Genomic DNA, 11440 nt, shown 5'->3' with positions numbered 1-11440 from the left:
CTATCTCTGGGTCTGCTTCCATCCCTTTCCCCCAACCCCCTCCATGCTCCTCCCCCACCATTTGGCCCTGCCCCCAAGCCCTTTCTATGCTCCTTCTACACCCACTCCCCACCTCCAAATTTATAGCCCCACCCCTACCTCCTTCACGTTGTATTAGGTAGGTGAGGCTGACTAGGTCGAGGATTTGTTCTAGATCGGCATCACACAGCCCCTTGCGCACCAGGTCAGCCACAGTGTCAGGGTAGATCACCTGGTCCCGCAGCGACCCCACTGACATGTAGGGCCTGGGATGGGGTAGCCATGAGGTGGGGGGGCCCAGCTGCCTAGGCAGCCCCCCTTTGGTCCCCCACTACCAACCCAACTGAGAAAGAACCAGGCATCCAGGGCTGCTCCCAAGCCCTATTCACTCCCCAGAGTCCAGCTGAGAGAATCCAGGCATCCAGGGCCCTCCCATGCTCCCCCCCAGCCCCCCCTCCCCCCACCCAGGAACCCAGGCATCTGGGCGCACCGCTGGGGGATGTAGAACATGCGGTGCGGGGGTGGCTTGTAGAGGACACCACTGTAGACAGGCCAGAGTCCCCCCAGCACCCGGAACAGGGAGCTTTTCCCACAGCCGTTGGGGCCTGTGATCAGCAGGTGGGTGCCCTCCTCTACCTGGTGGGGGAGACCTCCAGTGAGACCCCGATGGTGCTCCTCACTCCCAACCCACACCTCCATAGTGCCTCTCTGCCAACCCATGGACCCCCCTTTACTTCCAACCCATAGCCCACCATGGCCCTACAGTGTCCCTCACTCCTGACCCACACCCCCACAATGGTACCCCTCACTCCCAAATCCAGAGCCCCCTCACCCGCAGGCTCAGGCTAGGCACCACCACCTCCCCAGTGGGAGTGATGATGGGGATGTTCTCACACACGATGCCGTTTTCCACGTCCACGACCTGGCCTGGGAGGTCACAGGGAAGTCAGGGGTCCCAGGATGTCACAGGGAGCCAGAAAGGATCATACAGGTCATAAGGGATCAGGGCGGGGAGTCACAAGGGACTACACAGAGTCATGAAGTCACAGGTTGCCACAGGTGCCACAAAGGGCTAGGGCTATGGGGCCAGTGACAAAGAGTTGCACTTCCCTGAGGAGCCACTAGGGAATGACTGAACCTCAGGCAGGGACTAGTTTTATGGCACCATTTTGGTAGACCCCCTAAAAAATGACTGCCACCATACTTGGAAAGTGTATGTGGGGTATGGGGGGGTCTCACCTCGGATTTGGAGGGGCCCGTGGAGGCGCAGCCCATGGCGGAGGACAGGGGGTAGCTCTGTCCTTGCTTCGGCCCCACCCCCCTCAGCATCCCCTGGGCGCTGTATCCGGCCTTGTGCCACGTCTTCAAAGATGTGGAACATCTCGTAGACCCGGGCAGTGTATCCAGCCAATTCCGTCACCTGGGAGATGGGGCGAAGGGGAAGGGAGAGGGTGGGGATGCGGGCATCCGAGCTCCCCTGCTCCTACCTCTCCCTGCCCAGGGAACCCAGGTGTCTGGGATCCCAGCCTCACCCTGCACTAACCTCCTTGTAGGAGGAAAGTACTCTCTCCACAGCATCAGCAGCTGCCAGCAGGAGGCTCCGGGCAGTGGTGAAGGCCTCTGTTCGCTCCCCAACACCTGCCCCCTCATCCACCACCACTGCCCCGCCAAGGCCTGGGGGAGCAGAGTCAGAACTGCTCCAGAACCCCTGCTCCAGGATTTCTGGAGCCCTCCCAGACCTCCTCCCAGCCTTCCCAGTAGCATCCAGTTTCCCTCCAGTCCCTTCCCACTAGCCCCCAGGTCACTCCTAGTCACTCTCTACCTTTTCCAGCCACTCCCAGTTCCCACCACCCCCTAGTACTTCTCCATCCCTCCAAAAGTCCCTCCAGACAACCTCCCATTAGCCCCTAGTTTCCATTTAGCTCCTCCCAGTTCCCTCTGACTCTTCCCGCTCCTCCCCACACTTTCTTTCCAGCCCTTCCCAGCAGCCTTCCACCTTCCCAGTCCCCACCCAGGACTCCCTGACCACCTCCCAGTCCCTTCCAATTCCCATGCAGACCCTCCCAGTGCTCACCGTGGAAGGGCATAGGGGGACCACGCAGTAGGGGCAGCCCCACCATAAGCAGCCCAGCCATGCTCCAGACGTACTTGAGCAGCAGCTGCTCCAGCATCACATAGCCTAGCCGAGCCCGCAACGTCTGCTCCAGCTGCCCAGCCAGAGCTGTGTAGGCCCGCACCAGCACTGCCTGTTCCACCTGTGCCACAGCCCAGAGCAGAGCAGGGCAGGGCTCAGGGGACCCGGGTGTCCAGGCCCACACCCTTAAGCCACACTCTGTACCCAGATAACCCAGCTGTCTGAGCACCTTGACCCCCCCGCCCCCCTCTTTCCTAGGGAACCCAGGAGTCCGGGTGTCCAACCGTTGCCTGCTCCCACCGCCCAGCCCCCACTCCCCTTCCAAGGAATCCAGGCATCTGGGTTCCCAGCCCCACTTGCATGACTTCCCACTCCCCACCTAGAGAACCCCAGGGTTCCAGGATCCCAGCCCCACCTTCTCTCAGCCCCCACCCCCCAAAGTCTTCTCCTAGGGAACCCAGGAGTCTAGGCTCCCAGCCTACCCCTGCTCCCATCCCCAGAGAACCCAGGCATCTGGACACCCAGCCCCCTGCAGTGACCTCCTGGCCCCCGCTCCCCAGCTAGTGAATCCAGGCACCCAGGCTTTCACCCTAGGCCATGTTTTCTGTCCAGACAAACCGGGTGTCCAAGCCCCCCAGCTCCTCTCCTATGGAGCTCAGTTGTCTGGGCAACCAAGCCCCTATGCTGTGACCCCCAGCCTGTTCCTCCCCCAAAAAGGCAGGCACTGGGGTCAGGACAGGGTCATGTGGTGGTGGGGTGGAGCTCTGGTCCCCCCAGGTCATGGCCTTCCTTCCCTGGCCCCAGCAGACACAGGAGGTAAACAAGACAGACAGACAGACAAGGGACATTGCTCCCATCTGACCCCCTCTCCCAAGCCAGGAGAGGACCCAGGCATCTGGGCATCCTCTCCCAGCCCTGCTCTCAACCCCCTGCCCCAGCCCCTCTTTGTGGCCCAGAAACCCAGGCATCCAGGCTCCCAGCTTCCTTCCACATTTATTTCCAACTCTCCCCACCCTGCCTGAGTCCTCTGGTCTGAAGACCCAGAAGTCCAGGCTCTGCTCCCCACTCCCCCCACCCACTAAAGAACCCAGGTGCCCTCTCAGACCCTGCCCTCACCCCCACACCCTGCAAGGACCAAGTGCCTTGGCTCTCACCACCCTCCCACCCAACTGCAAGAAAAGAAACCAAGAGTCCTGGTTCCCCCTTGCCCCCGCCTCCAAGAACCCAGGTGTCCTAGCTCTTCTCCCCCCACAAAACCCAAGAGTCTTTGCTCCCTCCAGCCCTCCCAAAGAACCCCAGGGTCCTCACTCCCCACCAGCTGCCCCCCCGCAAAGAACCCAGGTGTTCTGGTTTCCCTTCCCACCCCTAAAAGAAGCCTGGTGTTGTAGTTCCTCCCCCCCACCTACCTGGTGACCCCCGTAGAAGGCAACCTCTTCAGCATGGGCAGCCAGGCGAGCGTGGAGGCCCCGCAGCTGTCCGCAGCGCCTCGCCTCTTCAGCCACCAGCTCCCCAAAGCCGGGGGCACAGGCCTGGAGCAACCAAGCTGTGGCTCCCACCACCAGACCAGCCAGTGCTGCCGGCCCAGCTGCTCCAACCCCCCGTGCTTGCGCTGCCCCAAGCAAGGCCACCATAATCACAGCCACATCCAGCACCGGCTTGGTCAGGTTGGAGTAGAGCCGGGCCACAGCCCCCGCCCAGGCTGCCACATCATCTGTCAGTGCCTGCTCAGGGGCCGCCAGTCGCCCATCCATGTGGCTAGCCCGGTAGTATGCCTGACCCTGGAAGTAGAGGGTGTAAGCCTGGGCTACCAACCGGCCTCGTAGTCCCAAGGCCAGCCGCCCTTCTAAATAGCGCAATGCACTGTTGACACCTGTAGCTGGCAAGGCTAAGAGCAGCCACCGCACGAGGAGGCTGGCAAAGCGGCGGCCACGGCGTCGCACCACAGCCCGGGCCAAGCGCCCGTCGAGTTGGGCAACATAGAGCGAGAGGAAGCTGCGGCTGGCCAGAGCAGCCGTGTGCTGAGCCAGGAGCCCAGCCTCAGGGCTCAGGGGGCCTGACAGGGCCAGTGCCAGGAGGCGCCTCAGACGTCGCCCAAAGACCGCATCCACAGCTGCCGGGCCCTTCCGCTCTGAGGGCCACGAGGGCAAGGGGTCCTCTGGGCCACCAGGGGGTGTTTCCTGGTTGCCGCTGGAGTCCTCCCAGCCAGCGGGGGGCATCCCCTGGGCAGCAGGGGTCACCTCTTGGCCACCAGGGGGTGTCTGGCTAGACCTGGAGTCTTCCAAACCACCAGGGGGTCTCTTCTGGCCACACCGAAAATCCTCCCAGCCACCAGGGGGCTCCCCAGCGCGCCGGTGGTGGCATAGGCGCCAAGTGGCCACAGCTGCAGCGGTGGTGGCTAAGGCCACAGCAGCCCCTGTAGATGCGAGCTGGAGCCGAGCCCGGGGCATGGCAGGTGCCATGGCAGGAGGGCCCCGGGCTCTCACCCTATGCTGGCTACTACCCCGTAGGGCGCGTACTGAGCTGTCAGGGCCTGCCGGTTCCACCCTTATCCCACAATGCCCTGCCCCCGGGCCACGGGGGCGGGGGAGCAGAAGGGAGGGCCCTGCGGCCTCCCCGCCCCTGCTGACCACAGAGACGCTCCCTTCAACCATAGAGACACCGACCCGGACCACAGAGACGCGGCTTTTCTAAAGGCGCTACGGCTCCGCGGGAGGCGTCGAAGCCTCCGGGATCGGCGGTTCAAGACTTGCGGGGAAAATATGTTCCCGTCCCCACCCACCGGATTTGGAGCGACTCCGGATTTGCGCCCCAATACAACCGAAAACGGAAAGGGGGGGCGGGATAACGCGGAGTGACTCTGGATTGAGCCTCGTAGGTTTCCGTCTGTGGGGAAACTTTGCCCGAGGATCCAGAAGTCTGACGTCAGAGTCCCACCCCCGGGAAAACGTGGCGCGGGGTGGGGAGTAAAAGAGCACAAGGTGCGGCTGTGAGGTCACTTCCGCCTCCATAGGTGTCATGGTGACCTTACTGCCGCTTCATTTAAGTGCTTCCGGTAGAGGTGGTGCTTCCGGCGGGATGACGACAGCGCTTCTAGTAGCATTGGTGGCTGGTGGGGGCGGGGCTTCTCTCCACTTCCTATTTCCGGGCGGGGGGGCGTGGCCCGGTGTGGAGGTTGTTGATGCTGTTGGGGATCCTGCTGGGTGAGTGGTGCTGCGCGGCGGGCTGGGCAGGGGTCTGCTGTTACTGGGTTCTGAGCCCTCGGGGCTGCCCCATAGTAAGCCTCGGGCTGGGGGGGCTTGCAGGGGGCTGAGTCCCGCCTCATTGACAGGTGTTTGGGGGGGGGGCTGCCACACACTCAACCGTGGGAGAGCCTGCTGACTGGTTGAGCCTCTGGGGCAGGGGCTGGCAAAATGCGGCCTGCCAGGCTTTTCTGTCTGGCCCACATGGCCCCTAAAAATTTTAGAAAATTAATATTTGTCTGCCCCTGGCTGCCTGTCATGTGGCCCTTGATGGCTCGCCAAAACAGTAAGTGACCCTCTGCCCAAAATAATTGCCTGCCCCTGCTCTGAGGGGTTGCAGTGGGGTAGGGGTTGCCAGAGAGAAAGCTCCTGAGCCATGAGGCGGTGCTGCGATACTGAGCCATAGGCAGTTGCTGCATAATGAGGGCTGCTCTGAAATGAGCCATTCAGGACTTCCAGTGGGGCAGAGGCTGCCATGCAGTGAGCTGTTGGGACAGCTGGGGGTGGGTACTACAGCGATGGTGGCTGCCAGCCCCCAAGTCTTGGGGGAGTCATAAACAGTGAGCCATTCAGAGGGGTGTATGGGGTAGGGGCTGCCAGATAGTGAGTAAGCAGGGGGTGTTGCAGTGGGGGGCCTGTCATGTGGGGTTGTATTGGTCCAGGGGCTGCTAGATAATGAGCTGTGGGGGGAGGTGCTGCATGGAGGGGAGGCCCCTGCCACATCAGAAGACTTGGGTGAGAGGCAGGGGAGCATCCCAGGATGGTGGGGCCTGGCTACCCTGAGTCCTCCAAGTCCCCCCTCCCTTAAGCTGGAGCTAGCACCCCAACTCTTCTCCCTCTTCCCCCCACCCCCCTCCCCCCCCCCCCCCCCCCCCCCCCAAAATTCTGGACCCAGGGTGGGAACCCAGGTGTCTGATTTCTGCCTGGGAGGATTGAGGTAGACTCTGTACCCAGACTCCTGGGTTCTCTGCAGGGAGGGGGGAGGCTGGGAGCCTGAGGGTGTCCCTGGCCTTCTGGCTAATATGGGGGGCTAGTGCTGCCCCCCCAGAACCCCTTCCAGCACCGCTATGAGCCTGCAGTGGACTGCTGTGGCCACCTTCCTCTATGCTGAGGTCTTTGCCGTGCTGCTGCTCTGTGTTCCCTTCATCTCTGCAACCAGGTGAGATTCCCACCCCCCCTCCCCCACACCTGGGTTCTCTGGGGGTGGTATGGGTCAGGGGGGGCAGGGCTGGGAGCTGGGGTTCTCTGTGTGGGGAAAGGAGCCTAGGGGTAAGAACCCAGACACCTGGGTTTCCTGGATGTAGGTAGTGGGCCTGGGCGATGGGACTGGGACCCTGAACATCTGGGTTCTCTTGGGGCTGGGGGGGGGAGGGGGGTTAAAGCAGGGTGGGGCTGCATTCCCTAGCTGGGTAGTGGAGCTAGGATCAGGAGGGGTTGGAAGCCCAAATACCTGGGTTCTCAGAGGGGTCCACGGGTTGGAGCAGGGGTGGGGTGATCCAGAGGCACACTGCTGCTCTTCTAGCTCTGGAGAACCCAGGCATCTGGGCCTGAGCCCCCTCCTTCTCTTCCCCCTAGGTGGCAGAAGATCTTCAGGTCCCGCTTAGTGAGGGCCGTGGTGACCTATGGGAACACATTCTTCATCGTTCTCATTGTAATCCTCATTCTGCTTCTAATTGGTAAGTGGTCCTGTGAGGTCATGGGAGACGTGCTTTTTGTAGGGTTACCATGCAGTTATTAGTAGTCTTCTAGCAGTGGGGTCCCAGAGGTCTGGGTCTAGGCAGGAAGTAGGGGTTGGATGTCGGAGCTGGGATCGTGTTCTCCTGGCCTAAGTCTCTGGGCTGGGCTAGAGCAGGGGACCTTCCCACCAGGGGGTGAGGTGCTACAGGTCGGGAGTAAAAGGCACAGGCAGGGGTGGAGGGCTGTGGGCTGGGGAGTGAGGGTCACCAGCAGGGCTGGGAAGTGCAGGTCAGGAGTTGGGGGAGGGGGCTCGAGTCCGAAAAGGTTGAGAACCACTGTTTTAGGGGGTACCTTAGCCCTGCCCCCTCCCATGCAGGGCAGAGCCTGGTTTCTCCTGCCTTCAAACCCTGCCCTTGGCTGCAACTTAACCCTTTTTGAGGGCCAATGGCCTGGAATCTCCCCATGGTGGGGCACCTGGTGGGGCATTCAAGGGGGGTCTGGGAGTTCTGGAGGGGTTAATCCCTTGCATGCACCCTGGGGGGTAACCCCTTACCTGCCCCCCCACCACCCCCCAGATGCGGTGCGGGAGATCCGCAAGTATGACGAGGTGCCCGAGAAGGTCTCTCTCCAGCACAGCCCAGGAGCACTGGAGCACGTGCACATGAAGCTCTTCCGTGCCCAGCGCAACCTTTATCTGGCTGGCTTTGCTCTGCTGCTCTCTTTGTGAGTGTCTCCAGTGTGCTGGTGGGGTGGGCAGTGAGGGGCACTGCTGGGGGCTGGGGGTTGGAAGTGAGGGGCTCGGTGGGGGTATATTTCAATACTGACCTTGGCACCACCCAAGGCTGTGGCTGGCTCTAGGGTGGGCAGTGGCAGCAGCTCCTCAGCTTCTTGAAGTTCAGCAATGACAAGTGCAAAGTCCTGCATTTAGGATGGAAGAATCCCATGCACCACTACAGGTTGGGGGCTGACTAGCTGAGCAACAGCTTTGCAGGAAAGGGCCTGGGAGTTATAGTGGACAGTAAGCTGAATATGAGCCAGCAGTGCACCCTTGTTGCCAAGAAGGCTAACAGCATACTGGGCTGCATTGGTAGGAGTGTTGCCAGCAGATCAAGGGAAGGGATTATTCCCCTCTATTAAGCACTGGTGAGGCCACATCTGGAGTACTGTGTTCAGGTCTGGGCCCCCCACTACAGAAAGGATGTGGGCAGATTTGTTCTACTCTGCCTTGGTTAGTTCTGCTTGGCCTTGGTGAGACCACAGCTGGAGTACTGCATCCAGTTCTGGGTGCTACACTTCAGGAATGATGTGGAGGAGCTTGAGAGAGTCCAAAGGAAGGCCATGCACATGATTAGAGGCCTAGAGATGGGGTCATATGAGGAGAGGTTGAAAGACTTGGAAGTGCTCTTCTCCAGGCTGAAAGGACTTGGGACAGCCTGTACATATATAAGGGGTGTACATCAGGGCCTAGGGGAGTATCTATTCACCAAAGCCTCCCAGGAAGGACAAGAAATAATGGGCACAAACTGATTGAAGATCACTTCAGACTGGATGTAAAGAAAAACTTCTTTAAGTCGAGTGCCGAGGGTTTGGAACAGGCTACCCCCAGAGGTGGTACAGACACCCTGGCAATCTTCAAAAAGGGACTTAGTGCCCATCTTGCTGGGGTCATCTGATCCCAGCAGTCTTTCCTGCCCAAGTGCATGCGGGGGGGGGCTGAACCCAATGATTCATAAGGTCCCTTCCAGCACCTAACAACTGTGAAACTATGAAAGAGTCCAATGGAGGGCTACAAAAATGGTGAGGGGGTTGGGAGACAGGACTTAGGAAAGACTCGGGGATCTGTGCTTACTTAGTTTAGTGAAGAGAAGACTGAGGGAAGATTTAATAGCAGCCTTCAACTACCTGAAGGGGGGTCTGAAAGAGGATGGAGCTAGACTGTTCTCAGTGATGGCAGATGACAGAACAATGAGCAATGGTCTCCAGTTCCAGCCAGGGAAGTTTAGGTTGGATATTGGGAAGAATTTTCTCACCACGAGGGTAGTAAAACACTGGAACAGGTTACCCAGAGAGGTGGTGGAAGTGCCATCCCTTGAAGTTTTTCAAAACTCAGCTAGACAAAGCTTTGGCTGGGATGATCTAATTGAAGATGGTCCTGCTTTGAGCAGGGGTTTGGACTTGATGACCTTCTGAGGTCCCTTCCAACCCTCACTTTCTTTGATTCTTGCTGGGCCGTGTCTCATGGCCGCACGCCCGGCTCTAATCCCCTGCTGGTCTCTGAACCCAGCCCAACACTGGCTGATTGTTCTGGCACCTGGTAGGGCTGTGGGACAGCTCCTGGTCATGCAGGGGCCAAGGGAACCCACCCCAGAGCTAGTCACATTTTCAGTATCCACAAAGAACTAGCTTTAAAGGGTTCTGCCCCAGAGCCAGCTGCATCATAGGGTTCCTGTTATACCCAGCCCTTCCCCTTTGCAGACCTAGCAACATCTCGGCATCCCCATAGAACCAGCCTTACTGTGTCCCACCCCAGAGCCAGCCACATCCTGGAGTCAGTTTTACTCGGCTCCAGTGCTCTACGTTATACCTAGTCCTTGGTGTCCACCCCAGAGCCAGCTGCACCTTGGCACCCCCTTAGAGCAGGCATGGGCAAAATCCAGCCTGTGGGCTGGATTCACCCTCTGCTGCACCCTGGCAAGGGTTATGGGGCCAAGTGGGGCTGGCCCCACATGCTGCTGCCACCTCAGCCTGAGACTGGGGTGAGATCATGGGGAGCTGTGCACTATGGAGCTGGGCAAGGCTGGCCTGACTCTCTGCCATCCCCTGCAGATCCAGGGCCTTGCACTCTGGGGACTCTGAGGACCACCCCACCAGCGCACACACATGCACACACCCTGCACCCCAACCACATACCTGCCCACAGCTCCCATATGCACTCTCACCCCTCACCATACCTGCACACACACCTGCAACCTCCCCCACACATACCCACCACAACCGCATACTTCCACATACCTTCCCCTTATGGTCTTACTTTTGTATATTATGTGTGGGGGTGGTATTTTGGGCTATTATGCAATTGGCCCTAGAGACACTATGCAAACGCACATAAATCGAGACAAAAATATTTTTAAATAAAATTAAAATAAGTTATAGTAGATGTTTGTTTGTTTGTTTGTTAGTATGCAATCCCTTCCCCCCCCCCCCCAAAAAAAAAAAAACCCCCCCCCCAAAAAAAAAAAAAAAAGAAGAAGAAGAATACTTCCAGGGCAAGGGGAGGGACTTCTGATGGCAAAGATTAGATGTTAGGACTGAGACTTCCAGTCCCAAGTGGCAACCAGGAGGTAGGGCATATGTCAAGGGGCGGGGCTACCCTTGCAGTCCTCCATAGCTCACCAAAACTCTAAGCAGCCCTCCAGCCAAAATAATTCCCCACACCTGCTTTAGAGACGGCCTTAATGTGTCACCCCAGAGCCAGCTGCATCCTGAGGTCCCTGTTCTACTTAGTTCCTGCCCCACCTCAAAGTCAGCTATCCCCAACATCTCCACCCAGCCCCCATTAACCCTTGTCTCTCTGCAGCCTACTGCGGCGCTTGGTGACACTGCTGTCCCAGCAGGCCTCACTCCAGGCCTCCAATGAGGCCTTCAGGAAACAGGCGGAAGGGGCCAGTGAAGCAGCCAAGCGCTACATGGAGGACAATGACTGTCTCAAGAAGGTGGATGGGGCTGGAGATGGGACAAGACTGCACTGTTTCAGGCTACCACCAGAGGGGGTTGGACACCTGGGTTTTCTCTAGCTGGGGGGAGGAGGGGGATGGGAGCCAGGATGCCTGGGCCCTCTCCAGCTTGGGTGGGGGCTGTGGGACCCAGACGGCTGGGTTCTCACCCCCTTGGCAACTACCCACAGCAGCTGAAGCTGGCCGGCGTGGATGTAGCTGAGCTGCCCCCCAAGGATGTGGGGGCCCAGGAGGAGAATGAGACTCTCAAGGTCAAAGTGCAGAAGCTCAAGGATGAGCTGGCAACCAGCAAACGCAGTGAGTCCATTCTATGGGGCCTGCGCACCCCAGAGTCAGCTGCAGCTTAGCCCCAGTTATACATAGCCCTGGCACGCACCCCAGAGCCCGCTGCATGTCAGCAGCCCCATAGAACCAGCCTTTGTGGGTTTCTCCCCAGAGCCAGCCGCCTCTCAGGGCCCTGTTACACATGCACCCTACATGCAGAGCCCTAGCACCCACCCCAGAGCCCAACTGCATCTTGGGTCTCCCATAGAACTTGTGTCCCACCGCAGAGCCTGCCATATGGCAGTGTCCTTGTTATACCCAGCCCTTGTCTCCCATCTCAGAGCCAGCTGCATTTCCATTCCCGCTCTCCTTCC

General features: G+C 59.4%; 2 protein-coding genes across 5 annotated transcripts in view; one reads left to right on the top strand and one right to left on the bottom strand.

Moving 5' to 3' along the window:
* Positions 1–4834, bottom strand: part of ABCD1 (ATP binding cassette subfamily D member 1) — a 6584-nt gene extending 1750 nt beyond the window's left edge. The window contains exons 1-7 of the mRNA XM_025210782.1: positions 3559–4834; positions 2093–2273; positions 1562–1692; positions 1258–1438; positions 851–945; positions 509–654; positions 69–284 (exon numbers count right to left, since the gene is read on the bottom strand). Coding sequence (XP_025066567.1) covers positions 69–284; positions 509–654; positions 851–945; positions 1258–1438; positions 1562–1692; positions 2093–2273; positions 3559–4803 — 2195 coding nt within the window. The 5' untranslated portion in view covers positions 4804–4834. The remainder of the gene's footprint in view (positions 1–68; positions 285–508; positions 655–850; positions 946–1257; positions 1439–1561; positions 1693–2092; positions 2274–3558) is intronic.
* Positions 4835–5148: 314 nt separating this feature from the next.
* Positions 5149–11440, top strand: part of BCAP31 (B cell receptor associated protein 31) — a 9339-nt gene continuing 3047 nt past the window's right edge. Inside the window, exons 1-6 of one of the 4 annotated variants that reach the window (XM_006029306.2) lie at positions 5149–5352; positions 6440–6550; positions 6967–7067; positions 7644–7791; positions 10646–10781; positions 10976–11099. In XM_006029306.2, coding sequence (XP_006029368.2) covers positions 5168–5352; positions 6440–6550; positions 6967–7067; positions 7644–7791; positions 10646–10781; positions 10976–11099 — 805 coding nt within the window. In that variant the 5' untranslated portion in view covers positions 5149–5167. Of the gene's footprint in view, positions 5353–6416; positions 6551–6966; positions 7068–7643; positions 7792–10645; positions 10782–10972; positions 11100–11440 lie in introns of all 4 variants that reach the window. The other 3 variants (XM_006029307.3, XM_025210773.1, XM_025210774.1) reach the window with 3 other exon arrangements.

Source organism: Alligator sinensis, unplaced genomic scaffold (assembly GCF_000455745.1).
Source record: "Alligator sinensis unplaced genomic scaffold, ASM45574v1 scaffold1023_1, whole genome shotgun sequence".
NCBI classification, from domain to species: Eukaryota; Metazoa; Chordata; order Crocodylia; family Alligatoridae; genus Alligator; species Alligator sinensis.
The sequence above is the reverse complement of the archived record's forward strand: the minus strand, read 5'-3'. Positions and strand labels throughout refer to the sequence as shown.